This window comes from Zosterops lateralis (assembly GCF_965231275.1).
Source record: "Zosterops lateralis genome assembly, chromosome: 13".
NCBI lineage: Eukaryota > Metazoa > Chordata > Aves > Passeriformes > Zosteropidae > Zosterops > Zosterops lateralis.
In genome coordinates this window covers 6,669,837-6,689,864 of record NC_139773.1, presented here as the reverse complement: position 1 = coordinate 6,689,864, position 20,028 = coordinate 6,669,837, and the positions used below count along the sequence as shown (strand labels likewise).

The 20,028-nt window shown below is 40.4% G+C and overlaps 1 protein-coding gene across 1 annotated transcript in view; it reads right to left on the bottom strand.

The window, feature by feature from the left end:
* ALDH1A2 (aldehyde dehydrogenase 1 family member A2) overlaps positions 1-20,028 on the bottom strand; it is a 54,108-nt gene that overhangs the window by 20,272 nt on the left and 13,808 nt on the right. Inside the window, exons 2-7 of the mRNA XM_083871034.1 lie at positions 10,782-10,886; positions 10,419-10,559; positions 8,710-8,839; positions 3,499-3,560; positions 652-780; positions 408-521 (exon numbers count right to left, since the gene is read on the bottom strand). Coding sequence (XP_083727160.1) covers positions 408-521; positions 652-780; positions 3,499-3,560; positions 8,710-8,839; positions 10,419-10,559; positions 10,782-10,886 — 681 coding nt within the window. The remainder of the gene's footprint in view (positions 1-407; positions 522-651; positions 781-3,498; positions 3,561-8,709; positions 8,840-10,418; positions 10,560-10,781; positions 10,887-20,028) is intronic.

The following is a 20,028-nucleotide window of genomic DNA, read 5'->3' as shown; positions in this document are numbered from 1 at the left end:
ATGCAGCATCAAAGCTGCAGTATATTTGCACAATTTGCTCCCTTCCTCTCCCTTTTCTCCAAGTTCAGCAGGACACACAAATTATGGATGTTAAAGCAGCACTTATGTGTGCTATGATATACACGGGATGTTCTGCCTACTTGCATGTGATTCACATCCTCATAAGCCCACAGGAAATCCCAGTAATATTTTTCCAGGCATATCTCCTGTGCTGAGGTGCCGAGCACAGCAGGGGCTGGAGGAAAGGAGCCGTTTGTGCTTGGGAAGTCCTGTGGTACATGAGTTTAGCTGGGAAGCACAGACCACTGTTATTTAGATGTAGCTCTTTTACTCAGTGACAGTAAGAAATGTAGCAAAAAGACTGAAGTATTTATTCACATTTTACAGTAATGTGTGAATCTTCTTACCTCAGTGGATCCAGTGAAAGCAATTTTATCAATGCCAACATGAGAGGCTATGGCTGCACCAACAATTGGACCAAATCCTGGCAAAATATTGACAACTCCTGGTGGAAAGCCAGCCTGTCAAAATAGGAATGAATGAAGGTAAGCATGACTTATGAGAACTGTTACAGCAAGTTAAAGCAGGCATGTGCTGGTAGTTCTCTTCCCAGAAGGAGAGACAGACATCCCTCCCCTCAATTATTCTTACCTCCTTGATGAGGGCACCCATATAGAGAGCACTGAGTGGTGTTTGTTCTGCTGGTTTAATAACTACTGTATTGCCACAGCACAGAGCTGGAGCAATCTTCCATGCAAACATCAGCAGGGGGAAGTTCCACTGTAGGAAAAAAAAGTTGATAGATGGAAAAATATTGCTGTGGTGTTTTGTTTTCAAGATGTCAAGCTGATACCTCACTTATTTCTCAGGCTGATCCTCAACATAAATCTTTCCCAGCACAAAGCAAGGACTTTCCTTTTAAATTACTGCCATTAAGAAAGCAACAACAGTGACTTCTTAGTTCTTTCTCTCCTGTTCAAAGAAATACAACCCCTACCTGCAATCTCCATAAAATATAAAATTCTGTTATCTGTTAATTTTTTTAGTCACAACTTTTTATTTCATTTACTGTTTTGCTATTGGCACTTTTTATTCTCCCATGAAAATAGGTCTTGCTCCTGATACATTTGGAAAGAACTGTTTGTTCATGTTGAAGCAGTTTTGGATGTAAATTTCATATCCTTGAATACACCTTAAGATATAAAATTTCTACTCAAAGTTAAATAATCCTTAATTGATGGAATTGCAATAAAAAGTCCATAAATGTCAATATTTAATCAAAGCATTTAATTTTCTTGAAGACTTCTTACTGAGAAATCTACATGAAAGATGTTAAAAGGACAGTAAAAAAACAAGTTGATAAACTCTTTGCTGCTATAAAATTTTGTATTGTCATTCATTATAACTTCACTGAACTGCAGTAGATGATGTAGTGAATTATATTAGTTTGATGCACAAACATGCTTGGATAAAGATAAAAGTAACAAGCCTTTTGCACCAAGGCCTGATCCTAGCAGGTTAAGTGGATAGTCCTGCTGATTTTAGTGAAAATGTCAGAGTAATAAAATAACTGTGTTTGCACAAGCACTTTTACAAATGCATACAACAGTCTCTTTTAGGAGAATAGAAAATATCAGTCACAGAGTCAGCCACTGGCCAGAACGTGCTGCTGCCTGATGCATATCAGCTGCCACTCTCAGACATCTCTCTAGCCCCTGGCTAGCTTGAAAAAATACACAACTGTCTTTCCTTCACCGAACACCCAATTTTTTACTCTCTCTGTTGTTTATAAACTCCGGAGACAAAGTGATGTTTTAATTCCATCTCCAGTACATAAACCTGGGAGGGGAGCTGTCGGGCCAGCAGTGTGCTAACAGCCTGCACGTCTAATGGCATTGCAGGGAGAGCTCACAGCAGTTTTATAGGGCACTATATAGCCCTGTTTATGCTACAGCACTGCCAAAGAGCACGTTTTGATGGAAGCCGGGATGTGAAAGAGGATGAGGAGTTCAGTGTTAGACTTGCTGTTTAATTTTATTTTTGAATAATGTATTTGCTCAGGCAATGGCAAAGCACACCAGCAGCCTGGGCTGTCCTGTGGGACTGGTAGCATGGAGGAAATACAGAACAGATCAGCAGTGCTGTTAGAATAGATGGATATGACAGCCAACTTCAGGCTTTGGAGACACACCTGAGGGAAAAACGAACATGTATGGTGGATGGCTGGGTACCCTGAACAAAGGTTTACACATCTAAACTAAACAAATCCTGCTTTTGGCATGATCCTCAGCCTGTGGCCAAGCTTCTTCAGCAGAACTGCAAGTTAAGCTCAGTGAAACAAGCATAAGAGATGTCCAGCAATGCTGGGGTTGGATGTTGGGGTTGTCATTTAGCAAAAGCTTATCCGTGTGCCTGGCTGAGGAACGGGGATAGAGCTGTGGAATCTTTCATTCATAAGGACCAAGTTAGGAGAGTGTGTAGGTGTTTGCAGGATGGCTGTAGCCACAGACTCTCTGAGTCATTGCATGTTTCTCTGGGTTTCTGCCGAGTGCCAAACACAAAAGCCACCCCTTAACAAAGACATGAAATAACAACAAATATAAATAGGGAAAAAGGGCTTAACATTGTTAAAGTAATCTTTTCTGGCTGCTCCCCTTGTAATGGAATTGCTCCGTGTTTCTGTTTAGTGGCTTTGTGGTAATGTGAACAAAATAAAAATCAACATCAACAAAAATTTCAGAGAATGGCCTGATTAGTCCCCCAGTGTTTTGTCAAACAAAAAAGCTTCCATGCAATATTTTAATAGCTATATGTGAGCCTCCCATTGAAATTTCTGCCAAAGCTGGTTAACTGGCTCTTCTGAAAAAGTTATCCTCCCAGTGCAATTCCCAGGCAGTGTTCAGCAAGATTTTATTATGAGGGTGTCTATTGGGGTGTAGTGGGAGTATTGGATTTGAAGAAATTATGTGTTTCTCTCTCCCAACAAATAAAACAAACATTTTATGTCTTCTATTAGCTACACAATGTTAATTGTAATGATATGTCTCCTGGAGTTTCCTTTTCTCGTCCAGCCTTGTAAAAGAAATAGCAGGAAAGAATGGAATTAAAATACATCACATTCTCCCAGGAACTGAGGAGCCTGATAAATCACAGTAAAAACTAAATAAATAAAGAGACTACCACAGCAAAGCATCAATTTTCCATAAGTTGTGCGAACATCCATAACCACTGACAGCATATTAACACTGTGTTTTGCTTTGCTTGTTTTAATCATGTGAATTCTATGACTTGAGAACTTAACTCCTAATAACAGAGCCTAAACCCTATTAGCATGTTCAAATAAGCATTTGCAGGGAGGCTGTTAAAGATATGTCAACAATATGAGCTCAGCTTTTTTCGTAATGGAAAACACACATAGCTGAAGACCATGTTTTATGTGTCTTTAAAGAGAGCTGGTTCAAATGAAAATAAATAGAAAGCACTAGTAGAGATACTCACAGGGATGATCTGTCCACACACTCCGATGGGTTCATGTCTTGTAAACGTAAAATAATCTCCATCTGAAACAGATGAGCATGCTTACTCTCAAGTGCAGTTTGACTTGGCAGAACAAAAAAAAAAATTAAAATAGAGGGAGGGGAAAAAACTCTAAGGATCAGCCTTTGATGGCAGTAAAAGAAATAAAGAAGTCATGGAAGTATTTTTTTGTGAGCCAGCATGGGAAACCTAGGTTCAGGAGCAACCTAATTGTTCTTTCTATACAACAAAGGAAGCAGGCTTCCCATCAGAAAGTAACCTGCTTTATTCCTTGGCAAAGAGCTGTACTGCACATAAAATTACAGTAGCATGGAAGCACTTACTGGCCTTAGCTGATTTAAGGGTGAGAGAAATGAAGAGTCACAAAGGCAATTGCCTGAAAGGCATGAGTGGAACACAGCAATATAAGGATGTATCTACAACGCAGTGGGGGGTAATAGAGTAACATTCATCTGACTCATCTGCCATTGAGGACACAGGCAGTGTGAAATGATGGAATGATGTACCACAATCTCTGGATGTGGAATGAAGAGGGAAAGTTTGTGACTTGTGTCACTGAGCATCGTGTACTTCCTGTGGTCTGGGAGCACATGATAAAGTTACACATGCAGGTTTCTTCCCAGTTAACGAAGAGCCACAAAGGGACCTGCTGTGTGGGGAGCAGTTAAAGGATCAGTTAAGGTACTGTCTAACCAGGAGCTTTGTTACTGTGCTCAGCCTGCATCTGTGCAAAGCACATTTACCGAAACTTTGTACTCGATTGAGTCTCCTAGCTGTATAAACTAGCCCAGACTCAAACTCTCTGAATTTAAGTCAGATGTTTTTCAGACAGGCTACAGCTGAGGGAAGGGCTATGCTAAAGGCATGAGCTGAATGTGCCCCTTGGCCTGTGGTGCTTGGTCATCTAGAAAAACTCAAATCTCTTAACTTGGGAAAATAATTTCAGCTAAGTATGTAAGAATGATGAGGTTACCTAGGCTTAATGGCAGGAGATGATTTACCAGGATAAGAAAAGGTTAGACAGCGGAAGGGAGTAAGAGGAGGAGGAGGAGAGATTACAGGGCTTTTGCTCCCATTGTTCTGTCTGACACAGGGTATGTGCTTTCCCTCCCAGGCTGGGCTGGGAAGTGGCTGCCCTGGCCTCTCCCCCTGTTCAGTCCAGAGCTGCAGCTGCTCTTGTGCAATATTGGGGAAGGGCCTGACTTCACAATGGAGAGTATGTTTTAAGAACCTGCTGCAATATCCTCTAAGATTTATCTGGTAACAATAAACAGGTTAATCCTTAAAGTTTCTTGGGTTTAAGAAAAGACTTCAACTTGAATTTGATTAGAAATAACTTACTGTCAGGTCTGCTTATTTCTATCCATCTACTTTACAGGATTTGCTCTGTAGAAACCTGAGCTAGAGTAGCTAATATGTCAGCTGGGGGCCAGATACAGAATAATTATGAGAAAGGTAACAATAGTCTGCAACCAAGACAAGGGACAGAATGGAGAAAATAAAGGATGGAGGGAAAGAGAAAAAAGAGATTCAGGAAAAGGCAGAAAAAAATAGTTTATCACTTGGTTTGCACTGCATTGACAAAATGTCGTAATGTTTTGATCTCCAGATGTTTGACAACTCCCCAGTGGAGATGAGAATATTTGTGTCACAAACTGAGATGATCAGTTTGGTTTTCCAGGTTATCTTTCACAGATGCTAGCAGTGGTTCCCTGACCATAGGAAGATACATCAGATCCAACAGAAGCAAAGTAAAATTCAAAATACAGAGAAGTACATACAAGCAAAACTGTCTAAGTGCTCAAGAGATACACAGAGGAGTCAGCTAAAAATACCAGCTTGTACTCGGTAGTACTGTGAGAGGTGGGTTTTCAGCCAGAAGGATGGTGGCAACATAACAGTAACACAGTTACATTAGCACTGTCTGACTTTAGATTGTCACTGCATAATCACTGCCACATGTCTGCGTGCTTCATCACACAGAGTTATAGATAACCTGAACCTCTTGCCAAGGCAGACAAATGGTGGTTAATTCTGCCCAGCGTAGGCAGAACGTTCTTTCCGCAGAGCAGTGCCTCCCATGCAGAGCTGCTCTCCCTGCTGTCTCCCACTACACTCTAGACAGCTGCCCTTTTTGACACCTACTTCCAAAGTTCATCATCCACAGATTTTCTGTCAAGCTGGGATTTTTGAGGTTGCTTTCTAACAATATCTTTGGGAACATATGTGACTTGAAGTTATTCAGAAGCCTTGGATGTCTCTGGACAGGCCAAAGGTGGATCTAAGAGCCACCCTGTCCATAATGCAGGACAAGCTGTTAGCATGACAAAATAGCTTAAGAATTAAATTAGCCTAATTCTGATATTTTAAACAGTGAGCATAGAAAGGTCCCTTGGGCTTAGAAATTATACAGGAGACTTTTTAAATGTTTGAGAGTTTTAAGTCGTGTTAATGATCCTTGTTCTAAGACGCTGTGGCTGATGATTGTTACCCTTATCCTTTACTAGCTGGCCACCAGAAGAACATTGCCTGAGAAGGACCTGACACTGATCCCACATCCAATCTAAAATTTTGTGTTAAAAGGGTTTTTTTAATATATTCAGCTGAAGTAAACTGACATTCTTCAGTCCTCACTGATATTAATAGAGCAAGATCAATTTGCAGCTGCTTAGCACCTGGCCCAAAGACTTTCATTTTTTAATCAGAAAGCAAGTCCCATTTATCCAGGGATCTCACTTTGGGACAGCAATATCTTCCACAGATGTGTTTGCTCAAATTTCCATCAGGAGTCTCCAGCATGAATATTTTATTTGTGTAACAACCATAATACAGTCCCATGCCTCATATAGCAGGACATAGCAAACAAGTGGGTAAGGAGAGGTGAATTGGTTCTTTAAACTATATCATATCATATATTGCTTTAAAGATATATTTCTCCTTGCATTCAGTTTATTAGTTTAACAGTTTCTGGCCTAGCCTCATTCTGTTTTAATTTAAATCATCAAGGCTTTACGCATGGGAGCAAGCAAAGGGCAGTCTGAAGGTTTTGTAGCTCTGGGACCAAAAGGAATGTGACTGTAAAACACACTTCTTCTTCTACTTGTCTATCAATTGCCTATTTTTATTTTATAGGAAAATAAAACTTCAACAAAAACAGGAACAACAGAAGATTGTGAGGTTTCAGATTTATTAGCACACTGAATAGAAAGACAAGATTTAATAGTGGGTTTGTTTTTTTGGTGGTTTTTTGGTTTTGGTTGTTTTTGGGGTTTTTTTGGGTTTTTTTGGTTTTTTGGGGTTTTTTTTGTTTGTTTGTGGTTTTTTTTTGTTTTGTTGTCTTGTTTATCTTTGGTGAGCTGATGGTAAGTGAATGTAAAAAGCACTGCTGTTTAACACTGGCTTTGCCTTAAAATAGCTTCATGAGAATGACGAATTTATGGTGTGAAAGTAGAGGAATAAAGAGAAGTGTTAAATGAAGAACTAATTGATCTCCTGAAGATCTGTGAATGGACTTATGATTCTACACTAGTGAAAGCTGTGTTAACACAAAGTTTGCACTGAGAAAGGCGTGCTGAAAATGTGCCTTCCTTTCACCCAGCATAGCCTGTCTTACTGAAAAAAAAATCAAGTTTTATCCTATAAGGTACTTGAAACCAAGAATAAGCAGAGAATATTTATTCTCCTTAATCTGGCAGTGCCTTTTGGTGGCTGACCTAATTTCTGTGTACCTGTGGGGCTAAAGAGTGAGAAGGAGGCATTCACTGACCAGGGAGAAAGAGATTAGGGAACAGGAAATTTGCTGAATACATGAATTTATGGTGTGGTCTGCACTTTCGTATGATTAAATGTGAAGTGCAAGCAGCAAAACTGGGATTTACGAATCTCAACCTAAATGACTGTGGAAAACTTTTGAGTCCTTGCAGGAATGTCTACACCTAAAATATTATTATTGTCATTTCTTTGGTGAAAATAAGGTAGTGAAGATCAGTACACACTGCAATTTTAATAAGGTGCAACACCAAGATGAGTAACACTGCAAGAAGAGTTACAAGACATTTCCCTTCTGAACATTTTGGAGGCACATTTTCAATTTATGTGCTTGCCTCACTTGGGTAGTTTGCTATAGAGAGGCAAGTGAGTGCACTGCAGATCCTGTCACACAGTGAAACACCAGGGAAATAGCTGGGCAACAGCAACAGGCATTTACCCCTGAATGTGCCCTCCTGGCCTTACTGGGTAAAGTGGAATAAACATGCATGTGCAATGAACAATGTGCACCGTGAAGCCAAATGAATCCACATAATGAATGTTCATTTTCTTTAATGTTTTTCCAGAGATTTATTTTATGCAGGTGAAAGATGAGTACACTTATCCTAATGACTGCACCTACATAAAATCATTTTCTGCTATTTTGCCATGTTGTGTAATTATAGCACTTGGTACATCTAGTCCAGACTGCAAATGAATATGTTTGCATCAGACAGTGCAGCCTGTATTTGTTAAACAGCTGGGAGGGAGGGACAGGAAGAAGAGACTTGTTAAATAAAAATAATGGTAAAGATTTTTTTGAATCTCTTTAGGAAAAAAATAAGAACATAATAATTTCCTAACATGCATGAAGGTTTATCTCGTATATACAATATAAAACTCATTCCACTGAATGATTTGAAGAAGCATCTATAACAAAATATATCTATATAGTTCTCTATAGTAACATTAAGAATGTTCTCAAAGTGTCAATTAAGTTAGATTCAATATTAGTCCAAGTAAGAAGACATATACAAAACAAGTTCTATACATGATGATGCTGTTTCATAAACAGGCACCCAACACTATTTTCATGCATTCCAAGGTATTTTTCAGGCTTATACCTCATCCACTTTTATACGTGTATCAATATTGAAATGTAGGTATTGAGCTATCTCCTTCTCAAATGGATGCATGCAAAAGAAACCAAGCCCTCCTCACATGTGAATGTGGGGCAGAACAAGAGCAGGGCACCTAGTCCTGCCCTTGCTGACTTGCCAACATCTGCTTTAGCAACACAATACACACTGTAGGTGCAACCCAAGCAACCCAGGCTTCTCTGCCTTCCACAAAGCTGTGAGCTACTAAGCTTTAGTCTGGCCATAGGAAAGTTTAGGTGCATAGCTGTGCTTTAATTCCCCTTACCTACAGGAATGGTCATTCCGTGGATTTTGTCTGCCCAACCAGCATAATACCTCAGGGTTTTTATGACTCCCTGGAGATCTACATAGAAAGCTTGCAAGAATGGTTTGCCACTGTTCAGTGATTCCATAGTCTGCAGGACAAGAAAAAGTTAAGAGATATAAGTATAGTAACAGTTTTGGACTATTGTACCTAAGTATTTGCCATCTTAACAGCTCTTGAACCATGACAAAAAGTTTAATGAAGACTGATCAGTTGCACCTTGGTGCAATTTTAATCCAGAAGGTTCAGAACAATTATCTGATCCCCTTTGTTACTTCTTTTTGCAAATGTGAACAAAAACTATCTTCCTTGAAAAACCCAAACTGTTTTCTTCTGCAGTATTCTGGAATGGCTGTGATTTTAAGAACATATGTGTGTGTTTATGTGTGTTTGTCTGTCCGTCTGTCTTGTGGGTTTATGTGTGTATCCACATGCATGTACATGTGCCTTTGTGTACTTTGAACCTAATAGCCACTGTGTTTGGTCCAGATCTATAAATGCTGAATCGCTTTAATCAAGAGCCAAGATAAAAATGCCTGTCAAACTGGGTTCTGTTATGTTAATGATAACAGCTGAGAAGGGGCTCCTTGTAACCCTGTATTAATGATCTGAATCCATAAAGAGAAGAATGGACACATCCCTCTTTATATAATTGATGTGAATATAAAAATTTCTCTATATGGTTGCCAAGACTCCTGCTGAGGTTTGAGATATCTATACTGTACAGCCAGTTTATTTATTGCCATCAAATAAACAAACTTTCCTCTAGGGAAGCTCATAAATTAACAAGCTAATGTCTTTATTTTTTAGTTAATATTCCTATTTTTAAAAGTATCTTATAAGCTGTCCTCTTAGGGGTTCCTAAGATCATTTAGCCAAAAAAATCCAATAAAATATCCTAAGATGTTGAGTAGCTTAACTCATTCTGAATAGCTGTCTAATAGAAATCATTAAGAATGGGTAAAGGACGCCCGTGTGTAACACACCAACCATCAAATGAGTTTCTATAGAGAAGAATGGAGGCCTAATTCTGCACTGACTTATATCCCCAAGAGCAATTAATGGCACTGCCTGCAGTGCAACTCAGTAAAGAACTTGGCTCCAGAAATAAAAATTAAATGACAGGCAGAGTAAACTTGATTTGCTGTGCACTTCCTTCTCCCCATGGCGATTTTACAGTAACCGCCGGCGGTAAGATGATTTAAGTGTTGACAAAGCTGGAATTAAGATGTTCACGGGCTTAGTTCAAAGCACTTGACATGCGGAAAACAACATTAACAATGCCACCGTTCCATGGCTTCATCCCAGAGCCACACGGAGCCGCACCCGGACTGAGTGTCCCCCGCTGAGTGTCCCTGAGCACCACACCTGCCCTGCCCTTCCTGCCTGCACACAAACCACCCTACCTGCCATTTCTTATTCTAGAAGAGTTATCTTAGTTAGGTGCACACCTCTGCTTTTGTGTGATGTCCAATTTAAAGCTCATCTGGGCTCACTGGAAGCCTCTTGTTGGCTTTTATGGGTTTTGCATCACAGATAGTGTAAGTGGACAGAGACATTTCAGCCAGAAAGCTGCGTGTGCTTTTCACATACAATTCATATCAACCCATTCATGAACGAATTGGCTCTCAGAATGTAAAACTGTTAACTGATTTTTATGTGCTACTTACAGCAAGAATTGCTCTGTCCCTTTCAACCAAGTCTGCTAACTTATCCAAAAGATGGCCTCTTTCTGAGGCATCCATTCTCCTCCAAACGGAACCAAGGGAAAAAGCCAGCCGTGCTGCCCTCACTGCCTTGTCTGTATCAACCTGGGAAGAAGGAAATTGAAGGCACAGGTAAATAACACAAGCAGGCTTATGGAATTTGCTGTTATACAACCTTAGACACATGATGGGTTTTTGAACCACAATTAATGAACTATCCAACAGTGCTATTCTGGACTGGTTGCTTTGATCTATTTATATATTTCTATTACCTGTTACACATTTAATTTATACATTAAACATATAGCCATTCATGGGATACATTACCTTGTCAGCTTCCTGAATGTCACAGATTTGTTCTCCTGTTGCTGGATTATATACTGGGAATATTCTTCCACTTTCAGAATTTTGCCACTCATTATTGATGAAAATCTAGAAAAGGAAGAAAAGTCATCAGGTCTCCTGCATGAGCAAACAGTAATGTATATAACAACAAACTCATGAGAAAAGCTGCAGATTCTAATACAAAACAACTGAAATCTATTTTTGCAAGTGAAAATTACAGTTTTCAAGAGTTCAGGCCGAGGTCAGCCCCTGATGTCTTTCTGTATTCTATAGCAGTGTCATAATAGAAGCAACATCAAAGTCTAAACATTGGTTCGTGTTCAAATTTGGTTCAAAAACTGTAACAAATAAACTAAAAAAAGAAATACCTGTATCAGAGAAAAAGCCTTGAAACTGCTGGAGACAAGACAAGGATTTGGAGTAATCACTCAGTTCAGTAAGTAAACATTTAGTCACTGATACATCCCAGTCAAGGCTGAATAATCTCAAACATCACAGTTCTTCAATACACAGTCAGTTAATTATGGCTACAGTGACGGCTTGCAGCACAAAATTAACTTGCTTATCTGCTAGGAACAATGGAAATTGTTACATTCTCTCAGTGTTGGTATCATTTTAATTGTCAGGGGCAAAACAAATTTAAATGGTAATAGTGCTGACAACAGCTGTCTCGAGAAAGGTAATGACAAAAGAGTTTAAAGTAGATTTTTACTGGTAGCTGCATACATGTCAGTTGAATTCTGCTGAATTAAGAACAGGATGCAATTATTTATTAGCAAGTATAAAGAAGTCACTACATGAAAATGACTGAGCGAGAAGTTTTCCAGGTATTCAGTCTTAATCTTTTTAAGAGTAAAGTGTTTTCAAGAAGTCCAGGCAACATTTGGGTTCCTTGGAGTCCAGATATCAATGTACTTTTATTGGATTCCATTAAATACAGCTTTAGATGTATAAGAGGATGTCCTGGCCTCATTGAAATACACAAGAAATTTACCCTTGACACCACTGAAAGCAGGAGTTCACATGCAGAGAGAAGGGATGTTCACCACCTGGTTTTGTTGTTGTTGTTGTTGTTGTTGGTTTGTTTGTTTGTTTGTTGGGGGGTGTTTTGTTTTGTTTTTTTGCATAGAGGGCTGTTAATAAAGACAGGGACCCTTTGAAAGCTTGAGGAATCTCACTTCCAATCAGAGATACACAGGTGAGAGAAACTGGCCCATCTTTTTACACATGAAGGCAAAAATACATCTGTAGACTTTTCAGTTACCAGACATGAGTGTGCTCAAACCTATTCTCCAAGCCAAATGGAAGTTCTGTTCCTCTCAGCAGGGCTTATTAGCTCAGGCTCAGTGCCACAGTAACTGCAGTGTCACAGCTCCTGCTCCAGAGCTCACTCATGTCTGGCTCACTGTGGCCTTGTGTGGGAGGAACCTGTGCCTGCCTGGAAAAGACCTGGCAATAGAACTGTACACAGAAACCAACAATTCCATGTCCTTTTGCTATTATGGATGTGTTTCTGTTGTGTTTCCTCATCCTCCCTATGCCTCAAACTTAAGCCTCTTTGTTGTGTGCCCCTCCATCCATTCCAGAGTTTGTCCTTTCTTTACTCCCCTTTGCCCCCTCTGTTTAGGTTTTCAGAGGCTGGTGAACTCAGGACCTACCACACCACTACCACTGCTTTCCTTGCATGCCCTATTTATCCTGAACCCGTTTGTGTCCTTGGACTGTGAGCTCCTCAGACTGTGCAGGTGCCTTCCTGCACACCCAAGTGCTGGTCCCTGTTAGGACACTATGGAGCTAACCCCAAATGAGACAGTGAAAGAATCATCAATACAATCTCTAGTGACCAACACCATAAGCCAAAATCCTCTGGTGTATCATTGTCACTTTTAGACTGTAAGTGAGGCAAAGAAACACTTAAATCTGTGACCTGTGTGGAAGAAGGAATTTACTTCATGCTTTCCACTGAGTTTTCTCAGAGTTAACTCTGCCCCCAGTGAGTGTGTCGGGGGGTGCCGAGAAGGGAGGGGAAGGGAGAAAAGCTTCCAGCTTCAAGAGCAGATGGCCAGAGAAGATGTAAGCATGTTTGTTTAAGGTGACAGGATGTACATAAACACATGGGCTTCTCGTGTGAGCTGCACTGAAAGAATAAAGCAGTTTAGTTGGGTACAAGAACCTGAGAAATCGTGGCAGCCACAATTCAGTAGACTTCCTTTAGAGAAGTGGTCTGTTCTTTTTAAAATAGATTAAAAAATGTTAACTCCATTCTTCTGTGATTAACAGCTATCATCAGGTTTGCTAGTACACAGAACATGTATTTGTTCTTGAAATATGTTTCACCATAGGAATGAGAAATAGTGCCTTGGAATTACAAAAGAGTGCTGCATTTCAAGCTGACTGGAAGGAAAAGCTGTATGATTTTATTGAATGCTCCGTTTATCTCACTGATTTAGAAAAAGAACAGTAATAGTAAATATTTCAGATAGGACATGGGAAGGATCTATTTGGCATAAAGTTAGAGCTGAAAGCAAGAGAAATTGCTACTGTTAATGGTTAATGTTAGTTTCTTCCTGTTCCACTTTCTATAAACAAGGTATTGCCTATACAAGCTCATTACTGTAAACTGAGCACATTTAAATTGGCAGTAAAATCAGAGTATTTACTCTAGTGCACAAATAAAGTACCTAGTCCCATGTTTTGGAACAGTTTCAAGTCTTGAAATCCAGCAGCTGGCGGCTTTACAAGCAAAGCCTTACACTTAAATAATTCACTTTTGAAAGTTTTAGGTGTTCTGTGTCAGGTAGTACCATTCAGCAGATATTCCTACCACCGAGACACAGATTCTTTTGCAATAAATTTGCATTCACAGGGGCTTTTATAACTCTTCCAGCACTACTGACTCCAATGGCTGTTGATTAAACGTATATATCCTGTACATTTAATCTGACTTTCATTATGGCCACTTCGTAAAAATGCCATGAAATGGAGAAGCGATGACACATGGCAAGAAAAAGGAATCCCTGCAAAGCCTCAAATTGGGTTTTTTTCTCCCTTATTTATAGTGACCATGGTAAAGGCTAACTCTAAATCAAGGAGAATATTTGACAGCAAATGTTCCTATCTATGGATTATATATAACCCATCCTAAACACCAGATAAAAAAGGGGTAACCCTAGAAAAAGAAGGGCTTGCTTCCATGTAAATCATGCTACAAATTGGACAACACCCAGTGAGTTCATTGTTCAACCTCAATTGTGAAGGCTATTCACATTTACTATTCCCCTGGAATCAATGTTAATTAAGGCTGACTGAGGCTATAAATCAGCCTTTGGTTTTTACAACTTAATTCAGCATTAAGCATATATATGTAAATAAAAGGTAACTGATTAACCACTTGAGTTTTCCAGGAGTTACTGAGGTAATTTGTTTTTGTTTGAGTCCTAGTGTTACCTTTTGTGATATGCAGTGGGGAGAAGAAAAAGTCTATAGTGTGTCATGCATTTGCTATGTGGTATTGTGGTAGTTAAATGATCTGGCCTGTTGGGTGCTATCAATAGCATTGTGCCAAAAGGCAAAGGGAAGAAGGGAGCACTTGAAAAATCTTGGAATACACAAACATTTTGTTTGCCATTTACTCTCAGTAGAGGTAGTAATGGCAGTAATGTCAGAGCAAGAAGAAAAAAGACCAACTTTGCTGCTGTCCTAAGTTGTCCCTGTCTGTGCAGCGATTTAGCCAAGAACAAACCCAACTGGCAAAGCAGCCAAGGCCTCTGTAAGGAGCAGTCTGGCTGCTGTGGCTGTGCAATGGGATAAAGGGAAGGAGGAAACCAAACATGTTTTTTCCCCAGTGATGCCAAAGGGGCCAGCAGGGCAGCAGGGACTGGGGTGCAGGTGCTGGAGTGTGAGGTTGAGGGGGGTGGGAGGGGCTGTTCCAAACAGTGCAATGGGACAGGCCTGGGTGGAAGCTCCCAGTTGCCCCTGTGAACATGATGCCCCTTGGAGTGTCACCGTTCTCATGATATCTCATCACACAGGCCTCTGGGCAATTTCTGTTCCTTTCTTAATGAAAAATGGAGAGGGCATGGATTTTCCTAAAGAGAACAGTCATATCCCTCCTGGTGCAAACAACAATCTCTTGCTCATACACACATGTTCTCAGAGATCTTTCGCTAGAACTTTGCAAGATAATGGTCCCACCACGTCTTCACTAGGTTCAAATCCTGCCTGTGGCTAATTATATATAACTTCTGTTGACAGAGTTCCACAGGGCTGATCAAGAAAACAATCTGACCCATCCTACAAGTCAAGTGACTGTTCAGAGCCTTGGAGATACCTCATCCTACCGAAAAGTATACAAAGGAAAAGTAAACTCCAAAGTTACCATGTAAAAATTCCAAGTTACTTTGAAACTGCTGACATGTCGTTGGAAGAAAATCATACATTGCATTTTGCACAAGACCTGCATTTCACAAGCATTACACACTGAGTTCAAGAGCATTTTGGATGCTCATCAGTTTTGAAATCAAGCCAAGAGTAAATGTTTTTAGCATAACACAAAGCAAATTTAGCTTTGCAAATAAACAACTACAATCTCTTGTTTCAGTAGCCATCCATCCCAGCTGGCTTAGTAATAATTAGCAACTTAATGTTCATTTTAAACCATGAAGGTAATTGGATTGATAAGTATTCAAAAAAGGGATGTGAACAAACCCAGGCTGGACATTCTGATCTGCAGTGCAGCAATAGCAAAATTTAGACTAGGGAGAAAATGTATTTTGTGTTTTCATCACTATTTACCAGCAAGGAAGTACTAAACAATTATCTTTGTGAGTGTATAATTAATTAAAACACAGAACTAATGCCTCCTTTGCAGCTCTTAGCTGAAAGAAATTTAGTTTCATAGCACTTCAAATTCCCTCTGCTGTTGAGCCAGGGGCTAGCCCTGGATTTGGGAAATGGAACTGATTTTTACATTCACTGGGGATTCCTGCATGCTCACTGCCTCTCTTTTTTGTATTGTCTTTCTTTAAAACGTATAGGGAAGAAAAGATTTTGGGCTCTCTTAATTCATAAGAGTAATCAACACAGGTGGCAACAATGTAACTTTTCATTTCCTTTCTTGAAAATGTTCTCAAATGATGTGTGAGTGAAATGATGATCTACATTCTTAATTCGATATTGCTTAGTGATGATGTCATGAGACATTTTCTTCAGGCTCCCCAGCTGTTTAACTAGGAACTTCAGGCAGTGGACAGACAGTGGCCCAGCATTCAGCTCTTTGGAGGTGGAATTATTTTCCCATGGATTTAATAAACAAGGTTTTTGTGCTGTTGTAGCTCCAGAAATGTTTTTTGGTACAGGAAGAGGATTTTAACATCCAAATATAATAATGGCTTCCCACAGGAGATTTGGTTCTGGATGAATGGAGGAAGGAATGGGAATTTCCTAACTCAATTGATTTAGTAGCTGGTTATAGTTTCATTCCATCAAAGATCTTTTTTTCATATGTGGCTTTTTCCTTAGAGAGCTTTTGACACTAAATCTGCTGGGATGGGGGAGGGGGCATCAGATGCCAAAGTACTTTATAAGAGAATCACAGCTGCTTGGCCCTCAGCATCTTCTCAGAGCTGGAGGCCTTAGGAAGTACATAATGGCACTTCTCTTTTGAGGGGGGACGAACAACAATTTTAGAGGCATGCAAAAAATCCAGCAGCAGCATTTCCCTTGGTAAATACTGCATAACATCCCAGATACCGGGCACCTGTGCCTCAGTCTGGTCAGGAAATTTCATATCCTTTCCCATCTCAACAACTTCATTTCCTCTCCTTGGGAAACATTGCAAGAGTCCTAATGATTAGTACGAATGTAAGGGAATGAACTAGGTGGGATTGCCAATCAGAGGTGCAGTTTGTTTATTTTCACAGGCCTTGTTTTCCTTCACTTTTATGGCTGTCTTGATACAGCAAATCTCTCACATTCTAGAGTGTGTTGTGAGGCACTCCTGGGAGTGACTGGAAACCAACAGCTGGTTATGGAATCAGCAAAAACCGTTTATAAGAAGGCACTAGGGAAAGCAAAAGCCAATGCCAGCAGTCTGCTGGCTGAATGACCGACAATGGATCAGCAGTGCCATTTATTTTTAAGAGAGTTGTTCAGGTAACCAGCAAGAGTCACAGCTTCTTCCTGGCAGTTCACAAAGGGTGGGTAATGGGCTTCAAGGCCAACCTCCCCAAGCACTATCAGTGCAGAATCCTGCTTCAGAGCCATGAATGAGCCTCTCTGGGCAGTGCCAGCAGCTGTGATGCTTTCAGGGGGTATCCCTGCAGGAGCCAAGGCAGCGTGGCTGGCCCAGCACCCCAGCCCAGGTGGTTCTCATGTCATTCATTACCCCAGAGCAGAATCATCCTCAGAAGTTACCCAGATTTGGGTTCTTTAGTGAGATGCCTTACAGCTGTGGAGGAACTGCAATTGTATGAGAGCAACAGTGAACTGTACAAGAACAACTTTGCACCAAATTTAATTCAGGCAAGCAAGCTCCCGTGGGCATAGCTGGTTTTCAGCTACAAGAGGTCCAAAAGGTCCAGAGAAGAACAAAAGGGAAAATCCAGCTGGTTTCAGTGGGAGCTGAATCAGGCCCCAGTTGAGGAAAAGGAATCAGTGGCAACAGCCTCCAGAGGGATGTTTGTACTGGGAAACAAAGCTGTTTCACTGGAAATTTGACACATGCTCTAGAGCCTGTGAGGTCTGAAAGGCCAAACAAAACCAGAATATGTTGATTTTTCTTCTTCTTCTTTGGCTGCTGGGTTGTCCTTCTCTCTCCTTACTCACACCCCCCACACTGTAAAAATTAAAAAAGAAAGGGGAAAAAAAAAAAAAGAAAAAAAATTGAAAAAGAAAAAGAGCTCTGTTCTAAAGCTCTGTGTGCTGTGACATGCTTGTTCTTTTTTAAACACTCATTTGGATCTCAGAGCCTGATGGATAATGTCATGGCTTTTGGATGTGGTGTACCATAAATAGGTCTTTCCTTCATAAAATCAAGCTTGAAATTGCATTCAAGAAATCTAGAGTGCAAACTTGTGAGTGTACTGAGAAGGCTGGAGAATTTTAAACCTTTACAAACAGTACAGCAGGAGGATCAAAAGAGTGGAATCGGAAATAAAAAGCCCAAGAAGTGAGTGGGGCTGCTCTGGTTTCACTGTCAGTGCAGCCAGCTCTGGCACAATTTTGTTTGTGCATGCCCAGTCCTGTGCTGAGGGTGGGTGTCTGATGAGAAGACCAGGGGGTTTGCCTTCTCCAGGTGTAAATCCCAAGTAGCAAGGCCTGAGTCAACTCTACCAAAATTAAAGCCAGTGCTTCATACCAGTGGACTTTGGATCAGAAGCCAAGTGTTTGAAAGAGGTGAATACATCCAAGTTCAGTGACATTTCAGCCTGTGTAAATTAAGTCAGGCTTCAGTGTGGGTGACATGAGCTGGAGGAGGATTCCCATGATCTAGCCCTAGTGGTGGCAGGAGCTCGGTCTCTTTTCAGTCCCAGAGAGGTGGGAGGGGAGGGCAAAGCAGGACCAGTCTGCAGGGGCTGCTGCCCTGTTCTGCTCACCTGGATGTTGTTCAGGTGCTTAAAGGAAGATAGGGCAAGTCCCCCACTGAGCAAAGTCACAGAAGGAAGAGGTTTAGGGAATGGTATGCTAGGAAAGGGTGTGATGGGAGGAGAAACCAGAGGAATCCAGGGACTGTGAGCAGCAAATGGAATCAGAGAAAGGGCTTGAAGCCTCCCGTCAGTCTGCTGTGAAAGTGGAATGTAACATGATTTTTTTCTTCCCTATGTCCCACATCCCTCACACCAAATGTTTGACCTGCCTGTCTTCCTGTCTTAATTAGTCTTCTGTCTTTCTGGGAGTTGGGTCTGTTCTTCTGCAAATGGCAGCACATCAGACAGGGGAAACCTGTCATGTTTGTTTTCTAAGCTGTAGGGGGTACCCATTTGAAAAAACTCCCGGCTTATCTAAACATTTTTGTTTGTATGATTTTGAATTAGGAAGTGTGAGTAATTAGTTAAGAAGATTAAATAAGTCTTAACAACATGCAGTAGCGTGCTTACTTTCCTCCTCCCCCCAAGTATTTCCTGCACAAAACCCAGGCTGCCAAACTGCGATGATACCCTTTTCTATTTTAGTTTCTCACTGTGCCACATGCTGATACAGCATCCGTTATTTCAATTCAGTCTCATTAAAGGGATTATTTTGCGCCTGGTTGTTCAAGAAAATTAATCTAAAGAGAAGAAACTTCAGATTGTATTGTCTTTGAACTATACCCACCACAAACATTTTGCTCTCTTTTGGCTGCCTTATTAAACCTGTGGGAAGAAACTTTCGTTGCAGCACATAAAGGATTTCCTCAAAATAATTTTTACTTTTTTCAGTTAATGAAGAATTTGTCTGCTGTTAGTAGGACAATACAGGAGCAATAACATAGCTCAGGTAATATTTCACATATTCCTAAGAAACTAAGCTCCCAAGCTTTACTTATCCTTTCATCGGCAGGACTCTTTAGTTGCTGGAGAAGAACGTTTGCTCTCTTTAACTGCTTCAGAAAATATTGCTTGTGAAACCTCGATGACTAAAAAACTAACTGTGCTTTCCATTTTCACTAATTGCAACTGGATGAGTTGGGTAACGATGGCAGTGTTTTTTATGGAATATGATCCTTGATGTCACTTACTGCACCTTAAAAAGTGAAATTATGAAAGATTTTAAAAATCCACTAAATTGAGAGTGGGGAGGAGGAGTATTTGTTTACATAATCTATTACTGGGCTGTCACTGGGCTTTAATGAAGTTGTGGCTATTAAGAACTTGATCCTGAAAACCCTTCCACAAGCACTGAAATGGTGGGATTGAGGAGGGGTTTGTACAAACAAGACTCATATTACTCAGTGTAGTTCTCCTGTGTTTTGCACTGTTTGTGCATTGCAAGTTTTGTGTGCTCCTTATGTGTGACAGAAAACAGTATGAGCTGTTTATCTGTACATGGGAAACATGCTCTGCCATTTGGAAGAATTTAATCTCCCTTGTAGGTAACTGCCATTTTAAATGTTCATCACCAGGAACAAGTTCTTACTTAGAAATTAGCTGTGCTGCATAAATAAATATTCCTCCTAGGATTTCAGACATTATAGACAACAGAGAAAAATACAATGAGCAAATTTATTTTGACTTAAAAGCTCTGCGTGAGA